We start from the raw sequence: 18,236 nt of genomic DNA, 5'->3' as shown, positions 1-18,236 counted from the left end.
TTTACCATTGAGCTATTGTGAATAATGCTTCTATGAACATGGGTATATAAATACCTCTTCAAGATGGTGCTTTCAATTCTCTTGGGTATATATACCCTGCTGTGGACTGAACTGTGTCCCCCTGGGAAACTCAGATATTGAAGCCCTAACCCCACAATGTGACAGTATTTTCAGATAGGGTCTTCAGCAGGTAATCAAGGTTAAATGAAGTCATAAGGGTGGGGTCCTAATCCCATAGGGGATAAACTTGAAGAAGTGGGCAGGTGGGCCTTCTGTGGCCTCAGTCACAAGTTTGTCCTTTATCCTGAGGTCCATGAAGAGTCCTGAGGGATTTAAAGTGGTGGGGGGAGGGGTGGTGGAGAGGGTTGACACACTCTCAGATCTAATTCTGACAGATCCACTGACAAGAGTGTGGAGAATGGGTCAGAAATGATGAGACCTCTAGAGGAATTCAGGAAAAAAATGACCAGAGCCTGAAAGATATCATTGGGAACAGAGAGAGGCCTCAGAAAGATGCTGAGGACATACTACAGGCTCAGACAGAGAGGTTGGGATTCAGGACAACTCCCGTGGCAGGCAGACCCTCAGTGGCCCCCACGATTCCTCTGATGTTCAGGCCCCATATAATCTCTACCCCACCCCCAGGCCCAAGTGTGGACAGGACCTGTGACTTGCTTCTAGGCAACAGAATACGGCACAGCTGAAGGGATTTCATAGATCTTAAGTTCACATAACTTAAGCTCCCAAAGTAGGTGATTTTGAATTAACCAAAAGGGAGAGTATTTTGAGTGGCCTGACTTAATCAGGTAAAACCCTCAAAAGAGGGCCCAGGCCCTACCTGAGGTGAGAGACAATCCTAGGCCTTGATGACATGAGCAGTCATGTTAGAGAAACCCACATGGCAAGGAAATGTGGGCTCCTCCAGCGAACACTCTGTGAAAGGAAGACAGTTGGAAGGAAGTGAATTCTGCCAACAACCCGAGGGAGCCTCTGAGGAGACTGTTACCCATCCACACCTTGACTGCACCCCTGTCAGACCCTAAGCAGAGGACTCAGCTCAGCCACATCCAGACTCTTGACTCAGGACACTGAGATAATACATGTTATTTGTTTAAGCTGCTAAGGTAGCAGTAATTGGTTACAGAATGATGGAAAACGAACACAACTTCCAAGGTTCCTGGAGTGCCACCCTAGGAAACAGCTGGGAGCAGAAGGAAGCAATGAGCAAATGCGCACACCAACAATGTCTTGAAGCATGTAGTCTGTACGCCTTCCTCTCCAAGGCAAACAATCCCCAATCAGAAAAAGCATGTGATTTCTGCTTTAGAAATGCCAGAATCTGTGGGTCCTTAATCAAAGCTTTCTTCCTTTAATTACTGCCAGCTGGACTTTAATAAGCACCAGGAAGCCTACTGAATCTGATGTACCCAACAGACAGGAATGAGCCTCAGGACATTCCAGGACGCGCCTTCTGCTACATCTTCTCTGAAGAGAAGGCAAGGAATATTAAGACACGTTTTTCATTACTCAGAAAAGTTTTATTTAGGTGGACACAATAATGTGGAACCAAAACAGTTTCGCCTGAATGTATGAACACCACGGCCTTGTCTTTGGCCTCTCATCCCCCCTTAAACGAAGTCAGCATGATCAGCAGGCAGATCTTGGACAACTGGCTCATGTGGAAACATGAAATATAACAGTGATAATCATCAAAATGCAGAGCTTTCAAAGTGCTTGTGCCGCTTTTAAGGATCACTTTCTAAACCATGACGTGTTCTCATCTTTTGATTTTTCTGTGGAATAGAAGCCACCCTTCCTATCAAATGACACAGTAACAAGAACATACATGTTTTTCCTTAAAAGTTTTGAAGCAATTTAGTCATTAAAGACAGTTTTGATTATACCTAGAAGAACTATTAAACTGTAATTGTGATGCTTTTAAAAAGCCAACTTGTCAAAGAGGAGCTGATGGCTTCGTTTTTGTAGAGAACACGTGACCTCGTAGAACTCTACAAGATTTTTCCTCCTCTGGTGGGCCAGGGGCATGCACTCAAGGCATGAGAAGCTTTTATAACTTTCAGGGACTTGAATAACAATTACTGATCAAACCGCATGCTTTAAGTGACAAAGTATTTGTACCACTAAGAAGAGAACCAAGAACAAAACACTACATTTAAAGCACTGTTCAAGACAAACCAAGCACAGATGAACATTTATGACATTCTACAAATAACACAACATCATCTTTGACAACCTGTTTTATAAAGGCTTTACTTTACTTGTGAAAAATAGAGCCCAAAGCCAATGACTGCCCAGAAGGAGCTAGTTTATCGCAATGCCCTGAGAGATGAAACCTTGATTGCTGATAATTGCACATTTCAATGAATGATCCTTTCCATGAGATTATTCTGGAAAATTACAGAGACCAGGACCTTTAAAAACTCAATTTCTCTAATGATTGCAAGGCAACATTGAACTTGTTTTGAATTTGGAAAGTGATCATGACTAACTCCACAATAAAAAGCTACGAACTGTCACTATTTATATGTGGAAACCTATTCATCTGCAGAAATAGTTCCCTCTCCACCAAAAAGCTAAATGAGCCTCCCTTCCTCTCTCCTTCAGAGAACCATCTGCCTTTTAAAATCGAATCATGGTTGTCAAAAAACTAGGACTTATCATAACAGTGTGCTTGTGATACAACACACATTTGAGAATGCCCATTACACAACATTGTTTTAGGAGCTTGATGTATAGCACTAGATAAAAACTCCCACCCCCATGGATCTGCTATTTACCCTGAACTGACAATAGCAAAATAAACCAAACATGAGTTCATTTAAAAAGGTGTGTATCCATCTGCCTCTAAGAGCTGAACTAATTCTCCCAGGAACAAGCTCCCAGTGCTCCTCCGCCCCACCTCTGCTCACTTTTGGATGGGAGACCATACTTACTCAGTGAACGTGTTTCCACAAATGAAACAAGAACATCAACACCCACCATACAAATGGAAGTTCCTAGCTTTGTGACAGAACCACTACATAGTAGGACAAAGCACTTTACAAGTGTTATGCCACCCTCCTCACATTCCAGTGAGGCTGTACAAGGACAGTGATTTGGATCTGGAATAAGATAACACCTGGTGGCCAGAGAACAGTGGTCATGGCCAACTGCCCCATCATTCCAGGCTACCTCTTCCAAGTCACTCTTGCAACTGTTTCAAATCTGACTCTGGAAAATGAAGTCAGTTACTCAAAACATGCACTTCATTCAAAAATAAACATATAGCTTAGAATTAGTGTTTCCACAAATGCAGCAGGGGCTGCCCTTCTCTCCGGTGTGGGCTGGCCTTCAGCCAGTAAAGCCCAGCTTAACCTTGGGTGCGTGGACTACGACTCCTGAAGGTTTCTTTAATGTTTGTGTATATCCGAAGAGAAGGTCAATAGCTTTAAGAAAATATCTTCAAGGGAGTTCGTAACTTTCCAAAAGTTTAAGAACCTCTGCATTGGAGGGTCTCTGCCTGTCCCTTGGTAAAATTATACATGCGGCTGGTCACTGCATTCAGAATGATGGGTCCCAGTCCCAGCTGCAACACCAGTGTTGTTATGAGTCTGGTTTAGAAGCCCCCTGGTGGTTTACTAGGCAGACCTGGGCCAGGAACAAGCCCTACTGGGTATGACCATTTAGAATGTTTATCTCCTTTTACAGAGCAATGAATGACTCCTCACCCTCAGGAGTCTGGCTCCTGAAAAGCAGACCGCTAGGCCAGTAACTCACCATGGATAGATGGGTTGATTTCCCTAATAGCACTTTTTGTCCAAGCCAAAATACATGCCCAGACATCCACATCAGTCTCCTGGCACCACGACTGTTGTTCATGGGCAGCTAGCTCCATGTGCCCCATTGGCTTGTGCCCCCACCCCCTGCTAGGTAAGGCGTGAAAGGTGGAGTGACTGGAGCACTTACTGTTCAAAATCCCCATCTCTGAGATGGTTTTGTCCAAGCTGCAGTCTGGGGAACATGTAACCAGAGCCTCTGGTAAAACTGTAAGCAGAGTCTCAAAAGCACCAGAAACAGAAATTATGAGAAAAAAAACAAAACAGCATGGTATTTCCCAGGAACACAGAGCATTGGCTGAGTTTTCTGGAAGGGCCTTTATGGTGGTTACTCTTCTTGGTACCTGCCTCTGTCTTCACTGCCTTTTACTGGACTCTGAACTCCTCAAAGATGAGGACCTGTCTCATTCGTACCCTTGTAGTCAGTGACTAGTGTGATGTCTGAGAATCACAGACCCTATTGGAGCTCAGAATGTAGGAATGGGGAAATGAACAGAGGCAAATTATAACTCTAATGAAAGGAAGACAGGTGACAGGACTTAGAGAGTTCCGGATCTCCTAAGTAATGTGTCTGCTTTTACGCCTTCAAAGTACAAATTTGGGGCAGTCCATAGAAAAGATGAAGATTTTTTGGGGAAAAAAAAGCATATCATAAAAAAATATACTTCAGAAATCTTTTCAAATTATAAAAAGTTATGAATGTAGAGAATTGTGATCAAACATCTCAGATACAATGATATAAATATGTAACAAAACTGGTTATTTAGGTTACTGCCATTTCCACTACAATTTAATGGTAATAAATATCAAGAAATAAGACTAATTTACAGCACTGATTGCGTTCTTGGTTATCTATCATTAGCTACCCATTTCGGAAACCACCCAGAAGCGTGCACGCACACAAATCTGCTTTGTGAGTTTCTGAAAGACAAAGAGCAGCTTATATCACTTTTGCTTTTCACCAAGCAGTCATGAGATCAGGTCAATGACTGCCCCTGAAGCCATGTGTAAACTCTGAGGTGCCTGAGGATTACTCACTTCAGCAATGTGTTAACTTGTTAAGGATGAAAATGAGCAGGTCTACAGACGTCATTTTAAAGAATTTTGTATAAAATATAAATATAATGATGATGCATTCACGTGGTCAGAACTGGTTAAAGTTTTTACCTATTCTGAATCCGCCTCAAGGGTTTATGAAATGACACTTGCATTTATGTCATGTGCCCACTTGTGTCATTTATTCCATAACTGTCCACCAAATGGGACAGTGAGAATAATGGGACAGGCAGAACGCGCATCCCAAATGGCCTCAATTCTGACGCCATATGATTCTAAGTCAATAAATTTTTAAAAGATGTGCTTAATTATAAATAAAGTAAACTGTTAAGTTGTTCTGGCTCCAGGCACACCATATGGCAGATGTCATTTATATGTTTTGATCAGAGGCAAAATGTCCCTCACTTGAAGCATTCTGCATTCGCTGAATTTGTTTAAATAACATCCTGTTTCCAATGCTTTTGCTAACAGAGAAACGCACTGAAGAACAACCTTGAAAAGTGACTGAATTAACGTGTTCTGTATGTTCTGATTTCCCCACTGGCTCTTTTGGAAGCATTCTTTCCTGTACAGAAGTCACAATTAAATACCCTGTAGATTCTATGTGATACAGTTTTCTGTCAGAGGAGTGCTTGGGCCTGGGCCCTTCATAATGGCTAATAGCAAAAACTGGTAGAGAATTTCAGTCCACCAAGGCTCACAGCAGCAGTGTGAAGACAGCGGGGCCTGCCAGACCAAGGCACCGGCACTTCTCCCAGGTTAGGAAGAGGCCAAGAACAGGTGTACCTCTGGGTCCACAGCCAGTGAGTGCTTTTCTTGCCCAACAGTCATTAGGGTTTGTAGGAGATCCATATTAAACTGAATCCTGCCATGCTTCTTATTACTTCATAAAACGAAATGAAAAATCTCCCAAAGTCCTTGCTTTCCCATAGCTGTGAGTCTCATCACACTGTCTACACAGAAAAGTGTTTCTCTGAGACCCCAAAAGGGCTACTGCCCTTACTTTGATTAGACTTTCCACTTTTCATCTGATGAGAACTTGCTGTGGTTTATTTGTCTCTGCATTTCTTCTCATAGGAAGTTCATGAACAGTTCTCCAACAACATTCTGCTCATCGTCGTTTTCATTAGGGACTCACCAAGTCGTGTTCTGCCACTACCAAGAACCATTTGCTGCAAACCAGCTGAAACCTGACAGAGGCACTTTAGCCAAAATGAATCCCTTGTCCCAGAAGTCATGGATCTAAGGTTGACAAAAAAAAATCATCAGCAAGAGGAATCCAGAAGTCTCTGTCGAGCATTGCCCGCTCCATTATTTGATTTAGTTCCACCGTGTACATTCAAATCTGTCAAAATGGAAAACAAATACCTATGACAGGAGGCACAGAGCAGGAGCCATGAGCATGAACTAACTTCGTTCTGCTGTAAATCTCTCATGTTCTTTGCCTTACCAGGTCTTGCTTCTTAGCCACACGTCACTGCGCAGTGAAGTTAGGTCAGGGCAACAATGAAACCAATAAACTTTCATTCCCTTTTAAAAGAGATGGGGAACAAAAGACAAGCGGACTAAAGATGCAGGGAGAAAAGCCAGTAAAACAAGAGAAAAAATAAGCAAGAATGACAGCAAAGAGGAATGCTTACGCAAGAGGCAGAGTATGAAACAGAAAGAATGAGGGGAAGAAAGAACAGTCTAGGGAAAGCACAGAGGCTTTTCTTCTTTGGAAATTTGGGGCTGCCCCAATTCTTTCCCTCTCTCCCAGTACTGGAGGGTTTTACCCAAGACCGTACTAGGAGAAGGGCGTAATGCCCGATGGTGGACATGGCAAAGACTGTCAATCATTCATAAAAGGCAGCTGCAAAGGCTCTCTGTGGGTTCCCTCAGCCAATCCCTGAAAGCTAACCTTACCTTTGAGGTCTGCCATCTGGTTCCCCTGCTCCTCTCCCGTCATCTCATCCTGCTTGTGATTTTTGCCATCGACAACTTTGCCATCGAAAACATCCACCTTGATCGTACCGAGGTTAATCAGGAGAACCAAGGGGTCGATGCCCTGACAACTGCTTTTAATATTCTCCAGTACCTTAAGACATTTATATGACTTGAGTTCACTTATATTCTCCTCCAAGAAAAGGTTGTAGAGGCTCAAGTCGTTGTACCCTTGAGACTTGAAATGTAGAACATCAAAAGTGGGCAGGATTTCATACACTTTCAGAACTTCTGTCTTCTGTCTCAGTGGAACAAACAGCGTGTAGACAACTATGGGAACCAGGAGAACATAAACCACGAGGTTAATGAAACTGAGCAACTGGAAGATGCCGACTGCAATGAGTTTGCACTGAAACCGATCGGGGACGGTGCTATCATTTCTCAGGATCCCTGATTTGATGCTGCAGACAAACTCATCCGAGAGGGAGGAGAGGCTAACGTAATAGCCCAGGTAGACGCATGCTAACAGTATGATGCTGAGTGTTAGCACCCGGCCGCTGATGTACTTGACGATTAAAGTATTTGAGTTTTTCTTTGTCTTCAAGTACTGTTCCACAATTGGGTACTTAAAGTGGTTTTCAGATATCTCCCACAAACTAAAAAGGAAAAGAAACAAATAAAAAAATTTAAAGCCTTACCAAGACCATCCAATATTAAAGAAATAATCACATTCAATAACAGCACACTGAAAATTTTAAACACCTTCCCTCCTGTATTTCTCTGCTTGTAACCTCACTTAAGTACAAGAGGAAAAAAATCAGTATTTTTAAGAAAAATGAAAAGCAATAATAAAACACCTTTCCGCTTAACATTTAAAATAAGGTCTAGTTTGTTAAATGAGTTATTTGTAAATTCTTAGAACACCTGGTACCTAGTACATGTTCATGTTTGTTAAGTAAATTTGATAGTTCTTGTCCTGCTGCTTTTTTTAAACTATAATTTTCTGCTCAAGTGTGCAGAATAAAGCAAAAACGAATCTTCCAGCCCAACCAGAACACACGTGCTTCCTATTGGCAAAGGGTGGGAAGCAGGGTTGTGGACTCAGGTTGCGGGCCCAACAGCCCTGGCTCAGGTCCCGCCGCACCTGCTGGTTGCTATAGGGCAGTATTTTTATCTGAAAATGGAGGGAGAGGGAGACAAATAAATGCACTGAGTTGAAAATGATGCTCTGAGGGTTAGATGAAATAGTGTACTTAGAGAACTCAATATGGTGTCTGGGATATATTAAGTATTTTAAAAATAAGAGCCATTACTATTATTACTATTGCTAATCACAAGAACCAGAGGAAGAATGTGAAAAAGGCGAGGCCCTGCCTACTCATGCCCTACTTCTCTCACACCTGCTCAGTGGTCTCGTAATCCTCTGGGCTTCACCATTAAGGTGGAGGTGAAAGCAAGCAAGCCACACCCAGTACTGTAACCTATTATCTTTGCTAGAACTGCATTTTAGAATATGAGGCGGTGATGCTTCACTCAACAAGGGGAGGATCTAGTGCTGGGACATGCAGGTGGGGTCAAAATTTAGGGAGGGCGAGCCTGCCTGGCTCCCACAAACTGTCACCAGGTGGATGATGGCCCCCATCTGCTGGCAGTGGGAATCTGAAGCCCGGACTGGCAGGAAAAGGGCAGCAAACATGTGTACTGTAAAACCCAAATGGGTACCCGCTGGGGACTAAGTTACCTTTGCCCTACGTTCTCATTAGAGCCAGGAACTGGGGCGACACCATCTCTCAGGTCAAGGTCACGTGCGCTTTTTGCAGCTTTAATTGCGCGGTTGTAAACTTTGTCGAGTTCTTCCATGATGAACTTCAAATCCGAGCAAATGTGCGGAGCAGCAGCAAAACGCCAGAACAGGGAGGGCAGGTACAGGAGGATGGCAACCAGTAACAGGATGTAGGGGAAAAACTGAAACACAAGAGAGCAAAGCATGGGATTGAAGAACCTCCCACTGAAGTCACCTAACCATGCTAAGTGCTGCTCTGGCTCCCACATTTTGAGATGAATGTGTGTGCCCATATCGCTCATGGAAACAAGGCTCATCACCTAGTAACTACTTCTTATGGCTCAATTGGCTCCATACCTGCTTCTCTTTCCCTTCAATAGACTTTAATTGGAAATAATTGGCCACTACGTGGTGGCACTAGGTGTCTCCTCTCTCTAATTACAAAAGGAAACAAAAAAATAAAATCACTCCTATGTCCTTTTGAGTAATCCCTCAACAAATCCCAATCAAGGAAGAGGTAAATGTCACAGTGGTCTCTGCTAGGTTGTTTATTTTGTTGTTGTTTTTAAGAAGGTCATTAAACCTTAGAGTTCTGTTCCTCCCCGGCTGTTCCCCATTCCTCCTGCTGTGGAATCTGGGAAAATGACACAGAAATGCATAACTTTGTTCAAAGCAAATCAGAAAAATTTTGGCTTCAGCAACTTACTAATGATCCTATCTAACAACTGAAATAAGCAGTTAGAAGTCACAATGAGGAACAAACCTTCTATATTGGGACAGACATGAGCACAGCCCAACACCCTCATTTACATACACAGCTGATCAATCTCACGTGGGGAGAAGCCCCCCCCCCCATGAACAGCAGTGTCAGGGGGAGGACATCCAGACCTGGATACACGTGCAAAACAAACGAGAGGGGGTTCAGAAGTCAGAGAGGCTGAAGAGCACCTGAAAGCACATTCATCGGGTCGTCAGGAAAGGCTTAGCCTCAAGAAAAGACATAGGAAGTCCATGAACTAACTACAGTCATCAAAGATCTAAATTTAAGCTCAGCTTACTGGCTTTGGGCCACTAAAGGTCAGAGGTCACTATGCCTCTGACCCTCAGTTTTCATATTTATGAAAAGGTCATGTAATACAGGTATTATGAAGATTAAGTTAGATAGCTTATGAAAAACGCTTAGTACGGTGCTTGGCATGGAATAAGCACTAAAACATAACAGCTAAAACCAATGAAGGGCTACTTTATGGGCACCTCACCTTTGGTCCTCATAATGACACTGGCAAGGCTTTTATTGATGGCTGCATTTTGTAAGGGGGGAGAAGGAGTCCACAGCAGCTTCCTGGCTGCAGAGCACAGAGCTGGTGACAGAACCAGAATATGAAGCCTGGCCTTTAACCCCAAAGCCATGGCTTTTCCACCACGGGACACTGCAAATTATTTTATTTCTCTGGAAAACTCCTCCCTACTTTGGATTGCTCTCTCCCTGCACTTCCTCGGAGTTGTAACAGGAAGAGGCCCTGAACTGAGACAGAACCTCCACTCCACACATCTCTGGTTTGGGGACGTGGCAAAGAGGGTACAGAGTTCTCGAACACCCCTCACCCAGAGGTCCCCACTGTTACCATCTTACATGTCTAGGGTTCACCTGTCAACACTAAGAACCCATCACTGGCACATTACTATGATCTAAATTCCAGACTTTTACTTGGATTTATCCAGCGTTCCCATACTTGTCTTCTTTCTGTTCCAAGACCCAGTCCAGGGGGTCCATCTCATTTAGTTGTCACGTCTCCCTAGGCTTCCTGGTTCTGTGACAGCGCCTGAATCTGTCCTTGTTTTTTACGGAGAACAATATTTTTAAATGCATAAAACACTTCAATTTTGCAATTTTTTTATTAACCCACTTGATAGAACCTAACTGATTCTATCACAGCACCATGACTTGTGAAGCAGTGAAGGGGAAACAGTATTTCAAGGTTATCTGTGATTTCTGTGGATAACAAAGTCGTCAGTACTACTGATACCATTATGGATTGTAGCATACACACACACTTTTTTTAATGTTAAATTTTAGTTAGAAGAGCATAAAAGACTAAGCCGATGTGTGTTTTCCTACCCCAGTTACACACTCCTTGATACCCTCACAGACCCCATGTTAGGGATCCCTGCTGCAGAGGAATCCAAGATGGCTCTGAACTTTGCAAAGCCCTCTCACCAAGGCAGCTGCCACACATAGGTGTTTTGGCATGGGCTGGGGCTTCTCAAAACTATTAACCCAATTTGCTGCACAATGTCACATGGCAGAGGCTATGAGCTGGCTTTGGGCTGCACAGTTCAGGGCTGGCTGCAGTGAGAAGCAGTGTTCTTTCAGTTCTTGCTCACTCTGGAGGTGCCCGTTAGTATACAAATGTAACTGCAGTGTGGAGTTTGCGCTGCTCACCAGCCCAAAGAACCAGGCACCCTCTTGGGGAATCACAGAGGGAACCATTTCTAACTTGGGGATGTGAAATACTTTTACAGACCACTTTTATTTCAAAGCTATTTGAATAACATTTAACCTCAAACTGTTCTTCAGTCTGTGGCCCACTTGAGGTAATTATTAGTACTAATGAGCAGTTCAGCACAGTTTATTGTAATTAGAAAAATGAATGTTTAAAGGAATTGCATACTGGATGTTTGATTTCTACAAAAATATCCTTGTACCTTGATCACCCCTTAGAAATGTAGTTGAATGCCCCTACTTCTTGCTTTTCTACAGTTAAACCTCTGTTTTTCCCCATCAAAAATAAAGGTGACTTTAAGTGAATCTGTTACATGATGGTACTAAAACCAATTCAACTAAAATAGCCATCAAAAAAGCATTAAATTATAGTCTTTAAAATTCTTTTATCCAAATGAGGAACAAGGACAAACTGCCGAGTTTTATGACTGCATCTGATGGACAGATGGGAGTGGCTTTGCTGCAGCCGTGTCTCCTCCCCATCGGCTCCTCCCCATCGGCTCCTCCCCATTGGCTCCTCCCCATCGGCTCTCAGGTGCGCAGCATCTGTCCGAGCTGTTGCTACACCAGGCTGCACGATGCCCGTGAACGATGCCCATGGCGGCACTGAGTTCTTCCACTGAGAATGAAGCTGCTGAAAGCAATGTGGAACCAAGCACTTGGCACAGTTTTCAGTCTATCTGCCTTTAAAAAAATTGTGTTTTTCCTGAAAGGGGCTATAGTCAGAATAGAACCCCCAGACAGAGGGAACTGTGGAGGGGATCAGGGATAAACTCCCTCCCTGTTCCAATCCTCTCCACCTCATCTAAGGCAAAGAACCGTCCAAGTAGGACTAAACAACTCCTCTGTGAAATGTATGTAGTCAGGTCTTAATGGGATTAAATGCAGGTGGGAAAATTTACTAGAAAATATCTTCTGGGCACCTTGCAGGTGCTACATAGTGGGCTGAAAGCATGGCCCCACAGATGAGGTGTATGGAGTCTGCCCCAGGCCAGGTGAAAATGTAAGCTAATAATCGAGCAATCAAAACATAAAAGTAACGGCTATAAGATATGTAGGTATTGAGGGAATAGAAATGTCCTTGGGGGCCTGGCTGTTGTGGCTCAAGGGATTGGGCATCATCCTGCAAGGCAAAAAGTGGCCAGTTCAATTCCCAGTCAGCGCATATGCCTGGGTTCTGGGTTTGGTCCCTGGCTGGGGTTGTGTGCAAGAGGCAACCGATCAATGTATGTTTCTCTCCATCTCTTTCTCCCTCCCTTCCCCTCTTTCTAAAAATAAATAAATATTAAAAAAAGAGATATGTCCTTGAGGAAGTCAAGGGAAGCTCTGGAAAAAAGGTAACATCTGAGCTATGCTTTATTTTTAAATATATTTTATTCATTATGCTATTACAGTTGTCCCATTTTTCCTCCCCTTTATTACCCTCCATAACCTGCACCCCTCTCCCACCAGCGTTACCCTCCCCCCATCTTAGTTCATGTCCATGGGTCATATATAAGTTCTTTGGCTTCTCCATTTCCCATACTATTCTTAACCTCCCCCTGTCTATTTTGTACCTACCATTTATGCTTCTTATTCCCTGTACATTTCCCCACTATTCCTCCCCTGCCCCTCCCCACTGAAAACCCTCCATGTGACCTCCATTTCTGAGATTCTGTTCCTGTTCTAGTCGTTTGCTTAGTTTTTGTTTTCCTTAATTTTTTAGGTTCATTTGTTGATAGTTGTGAGTTTGTTGTCATTTTACTGTTCACAGTTTTTGATTTTCTTCAATTTCTTAGATAAGAACCTTTAACATTTCATATAATAAGGGCTTGATGATGATCAACTCCTTTAACTTGACTTTATCTGGGAAGCACTTTATCTGCCCTTCCATTCTAAATGACAGCTTTGCTATCAGTAATCTTGGATGTAGGTCCTTGCCTTTCATGACTTCAAATACCTCTTTTCAGCCCCTTCCTGACTACAAGGTTTCTTTTGAGAAGTCAGCTGATGGTCTTATGGGCACTCCTTTGTAGGTAACTGTCTTCTTTTCTCTTGCTTTTAAGATCCTCTCCTTGTCTTTAATCTTGGGTAATATAATTATGATGTGCCTTGGTGTGTGCTTCCTTGGGTCTAACTTGTTTGGGACTCTCTGAGCTTCCTGGACTTCCTAGAAGTTTATTTCCTTTGACAGATTAGGGAAGTTCTCCTTCATTATTTTCTGAAATAAGTTTTCAATTTCTTGCTCTTCCTCTTCTCCTTCTGGCACCCCTATGATTTGGATGTTGGAATGTCTAACAGAGATTCCTAAGCCTCTCCTTGTTTTTCTGAATTCTTGTTTCTCCATTCTGTTCTGGCTTAATGTTTACTTCTTCCTTCTGGTCCAAACCATTGATTTGATTGCTGGTTTCCTTCCCTTCACTGTTGGTTCCCCGTACATTTTTCTTTATTTCATTTTTCATAGCCTTCACTTTTTACCTCTGTTTTGTGACCATACTCAACCATTTCTGTGAACATCCTGATTACCAGTGCTTTGACTCTTATCTAGTAGATTGGCTATTTCTTCATCACTTAGTTCTATTTCTGGAACTTTGATCTGTTCTTCCATTTGGGCCATTTTTTTTTTTTTTTTTGGTCTCAGCACACCTGTTACGTAGTAAGAGGCAGAGCCTTAGGTATTCACCAGGGCGAAGCCACCCAGTCACTGCATTGTGGCACTGTCTGTGGGAAGGGGTCTGAGAGGGAACAATGCCACTTGCTTGGTTCTTGGCTGGCTTTCAATCACTTCCCTCACTACCCACAAGCTAACCGGACTCTTCTAGTGCTAATTCCTGAGTGGGTGGGCTTGTGCACATTCTAGGACCCTGTGGATCTCTCCAACGAACTCTCCTATGAGGCTGGGAGTTTCTCTTACTGCCCTACTTCTCACAAATTCTTAAAGCCAGAGGTTTTATTTCCTCATGCTGGAACCCTGGGTTGCATGGTCTTGCTCCCCAGTTGTTCCTTCTAGTTTATCTACACGAGAATGTGGAACTGCCCAGTTGCTGGTCTCTGCCCCTCCTACCACTCTGAATGAACGTTTCTTATTTAACTCTTTGGCTGTTGGACTTCCATGCAGTTTGATCTTCTGTCAGTTCTGGTTGTTTTTTGTTTTTAAATTTGCTGTTGTCCTTTTGGTGTGTGAGGAGACAAAGTGTATCTAGTTACACCTCCATCTTGGCCAGAAGTCTCTGAGCTATGTCTTACAATGAGGCAACAAACAAACAAACAAAACACAAAAAAACAAACCCAAAAATAACACAAAGTATTATTATATTAAGACAGCTCAAATTTCACCTTCTCTGTGGCCCTTGGGACATCACCTTTCCTCATCTTTCCTTTGTTGGAGTCTTTTCTCCTTGTCTGCTCAGTGAATTCTCAGGCACCTGGGGCACCAAATAAAATGAGCAAGCCCACAGTGAGTAGTCAGAGCTGAGGCTGGAAGCATGTGCTAGGTTGAAAGGCATTCTCCTAAAACTCATGTCTACCTGGATTTTTGCATGTGCCATTATTTGGAAATACAGTTTTTGAAGATGTAATTGGTTAAGATGAGGGCATACTTAACTAGGGTGGGCCCTAATCCAGTGACTGGTATCCCTCTAAGAAGGCCGTATGAAGACACAGAGACACACAGGGGAGACAAGCTATGTAAAGAAGGAGGCAGAGATGGGAGTGATGATACATCTACCAGCCACCAAGGGTTGCTGGCAACCACCAGAAGCTAGAAGAGAGGCACTTAACCGATTTCCCCTCTGGGTCCTCAAACAGGCACCAACCCTGCTGACACCTTGATTTCTAACTTCTGGCCTTCAGAACTGCGAGAGAAAAAAATCGCCGTTGTTTGAACCTGACAATTTTGTGGTAACTGATTATAGCAGTCTTCAGAAACACACACAAAGGGCTAGCAGGGACAGAGTTATGAAGCTCTCGGACTCCCACTACACCCACAATGGGAAGCCACTGGTGGACGGATGGCATGACCAAATCGATTTTAGAAAGACTATTACAGCAGTGGGGAAGGGAGCACACTGCAGAGGGGAGAGACCAGGTGGGAAAAGATAAGCACTGAACTAAGCCACCAACGGTGGGAGAAGGGAGGGTGCATTTGAGAGCTACATGCAGGGGAAACATACACTTCACTGCCCACTTGGAAGTGAGGGATGGAATAGGGGAACAAATCAGGCTCATAATTCTAGCTTATCTATCCAAGGGTGTTGGTGGTGGTTCCATTAGTGAAAATCAAGAAACAAGAAGGAGCAAACTCAGAGTAAAAAAGAATGAGATGGAAAAACAGACCTAAGAGGATGAGAAGTTTTGAACACAAGATAACTGTGGTCAAGAACATCCTGGTGGACACATTCAGTAGATAACTGAAAATAAAGAAAGAAAATGTGACTGGCCGTCTGATTCAGGATTTTACAGCATATAGATGGTCGAAGCCAAAAGTATGGCCAAGAGCATCCAAGGAGAGTGTGGAGACGGAGACGAGAGGAACAGGAGGGCCACGAAGCCCCACCATTTAGGGGCAAAAGAGAAGAGACAGGAGGGAATGGGCAGAAAGTAGGAAGTGGATGAAATCGAGAACAAACTGTACAAGGAAGTGAAATAAAAAGACACACAAGAGATGTTTGTTCTTGGTTCCATGATGTTCAGACAGTAACCAGCTTAAAAACAATCCCAAATATAAATAAATGGCAACAGCGAGGAGCTACCTAAAAAAGGCTAGTGCATTCCATGAGTAGTTGCCAGATGACAGAGAAGAGGCGGTATGTCACTCCACTCTACACTCAAGGGAAGACACCCAACGCTTTGTGTTGGGTGATATTCTGGAGAAGCATAAGGAGAAACCTGCGAGACAGAGAGGATGGTGAACATAGCATTTGTATGTGGAAGAAGAAAGAGACTCCTGTCAATGGAATTAGAACCCAGTTTCAAGGAAGCAAAATGAAACTTTCCTAAAGATCTGTATGAAGATGGAATGAAGTGTCCTGTGAGGCAGGGGTGCCCTTTTAATGGATCTAGTACCCTAGATCCGGGGTGGGCCAACTTCTTCCTGCCAAGGGCCAGGCAATAAGCATTCGTGAGCTATACGGCCTCTGTGGAAACTACTGAACTCTGTCATAGTGTGCAAGCGGACACAGGCAACGTGCAAATGAATGAACATGACCGTGTGCCAATAAAAATATTTGTAGAAACAGGTGATGTGCTGCATGTGGCTGGAGCGTGTATGTCATAATTTGCCAACTCCTGCTGTGAGTACTTGCTTCTTAATTTCAGCATTGCCTGGTAACTTGTTAGAAATGCAGAATTCGGGCCCCACAAGACCAACTAAATCTGAGTCTATATTTCAACAAAATGTCTGGGTGATAGTCACGCACATGGAGTTTGGGAAACATAAGTCTAGATTAGTGGTATCTACACTGGAATCCAAGCTGGGCCAACAGTACCAGGAATCTCCTGAAAGTGGGTAAAAACCATACTCCTGATATTAACTCGACGGATTCCAATCCACTGGTTTGAATGGCGCTCAGGAGCCTATATTTGCACACAGATGATGCTAAGGTTCGACCACCTCTGGTCTGGCAGCCTCACAGGATTCCTCCAAAGTAAGTTCCTATAAAGCCCCTTTTGAGAAATAAAGAAAAATCTGACAACTCTGTTAATTTTATTTTCTTGTTCTTATTGTTTGTTTGCTTCTGTTTTTCAGTACCCGCCCACTTTTCTGTTTCAGAAAGAAATCTTGCCTACCAGTTGCCTACATTATGAACTCGAACTGGACAAAGAACAGAACACCTCCAAAAGGGCCAGTTATCAAAAGTCCTAAGGCGCCACCTGCTGGTGTCTTTAAATGAGTCCACATTTGCACAAAAGACTTCCCTTAAGGGGTGCCAGACCGCCAGAAATAAATGGAATGGGGGAGGAAGAGGAAAGAAGAAATGAAAGATGTAGGTGGGGAGAAGTTACAGCATTAATGATACCACTGCCGTAAACTCTATGCTGATGATAAACACATTTAAATATTATATGGAGTAACTTTGGGGGGAATTTGGGTCTCCTGGTTTTTTTTCACTCTGGCATTGGAAGTGAACTGGGAAGTGTCCACATAAATTCTGTGTCTCTCACCCAGACTCAGATGCTCATAGAGAACTACGTCTGGTTCTGAGCAGGGTATATGAGCTACCTATTCCTCTCCTCCCCTCCATGCATGTGTTTTGAACACCCACCATGCGCTGTGCGCTGTCCCAGCCGTATGCTGGTGGAAAAGACCTGGGCATGGTATCTGCTTGTATGGATCTGAGTCCTAGAAATAAACAACCAGCGAAGTAGAATTAAGGCAAGGAATGAACATATCCCAGGGTGATTCCAGGAAAAGCACAGATGCTCTGGGAACGCACAACCAAGCAATCCAGACCAGAAAGGGGTGTGACTGGTGCTCTGCTTAGCCAGCAGCCCATTTTCAGGACCTGTATGTCTTAAACAGAGTGTGCAGTTTGCTGTCCACACAGTGGCCCCACGATCTTATTCCTAGAGGATTCACACTGACCCACCTGGCTTTGGAAGCAATTTGAACTGGCAACAACCTTCGATCTAGAAGCTCAGAGGAAGCTTCTAGGTGGAAATGACATTTAAGAGACCAGAATACATAAGGAGTTAGCCAGATTTGGGGGAGGAGGGAGGGTTGTTAGGGGAAGAGTCTTCACAGCAGAGTGTGTCTGAAACAGCCAAGAAACACGAGACCCAAGGGAAGTCAAGGTCCCTGGAGCACAGGGGTGGTGAGGATGGGTCTAGAAGTAAGACGGCATGGTTCACAGGGGCCAGAGGGAGAGTGAACCTGGTTTTACAAAATGGTTCGTTTTTTTAAAAGAGATAAAGACATTTCATAGCGATTTGAAGTTTTTTTTGTTTTGTTTGTTTGGGGGAAATGACAGTCAGACAGGCAAAAAACAAACAAACAAAAAAAAACCCCCCAGAATTATGTGGAAACGGAGAGCAGAAAAAAACGCAGAAAGTTGAGCGATGACCACCGGGTGCCATAGAGTGGTGGATGTAGGGATGAAGGATTTCAGAGCTTTTTAAGAAAGCAGAACTGATAGGGTTTGGCAACTGACAAGAGAAA

The 18,236-nt window shown here is 43.5% G+C and overlaps 1 protein-coding gene across 1 annotated transcript in view; it reads right to left on the bottom strand.

The window, feature by feature from the left end:
* Window positions 1-1,532: 1,532 nt before the first annotated feature.
* PANX1 (pannexin 1) overlaps window positions 1,533-18,236 on the bottom strand; it is a 48,488-nt gene continuing 31,784 nt past the window's right edge. The window contains exons 3-5 of the mRNA XM_037154064.2: window positions 8,557-8,780; window positions 6,798-7,471; window positions 1,533-6,237 (exon numbers count right to left, since the gene is read on the bottom strand). Of these exons, the coding sequence (XP_037009959.2) occupies window positions 6,158-6,237; window positions 6,798-7,471; window positions 8,557-8,780 (978 nt within the window). The 3' untranslated portion in view covers window positions 1,533-6,157. The remainder of the gene's footprint in view (window positions 6,238-6,797; window positions 7,472-8,556; window positions 8,781-18,236) is intronic.

This window comes from Artibeus jamaicensis, unplaced genomic scaffold, assembly GCF_021234435.1.
Source record: "Artibeus jamaicensis isolate MK-2021 breed Jamaican fruit bat unplaced genomic scaffold, CSHL_Jam_final contig_585, whole genome shotgun sequence".
Classification (NCBI taxonomy): domain Eukaryota; kingdom Metazoa; phylum Chordata; class Mammalia; order Chiroptera; family Phyllostomidae; genus Artibeus; species Artibeus jamaicensis.
Note: the sequence above shows the minus strand (reverse complement) of the source record. Positions and strands in the feature narration are given on the sequence as shown.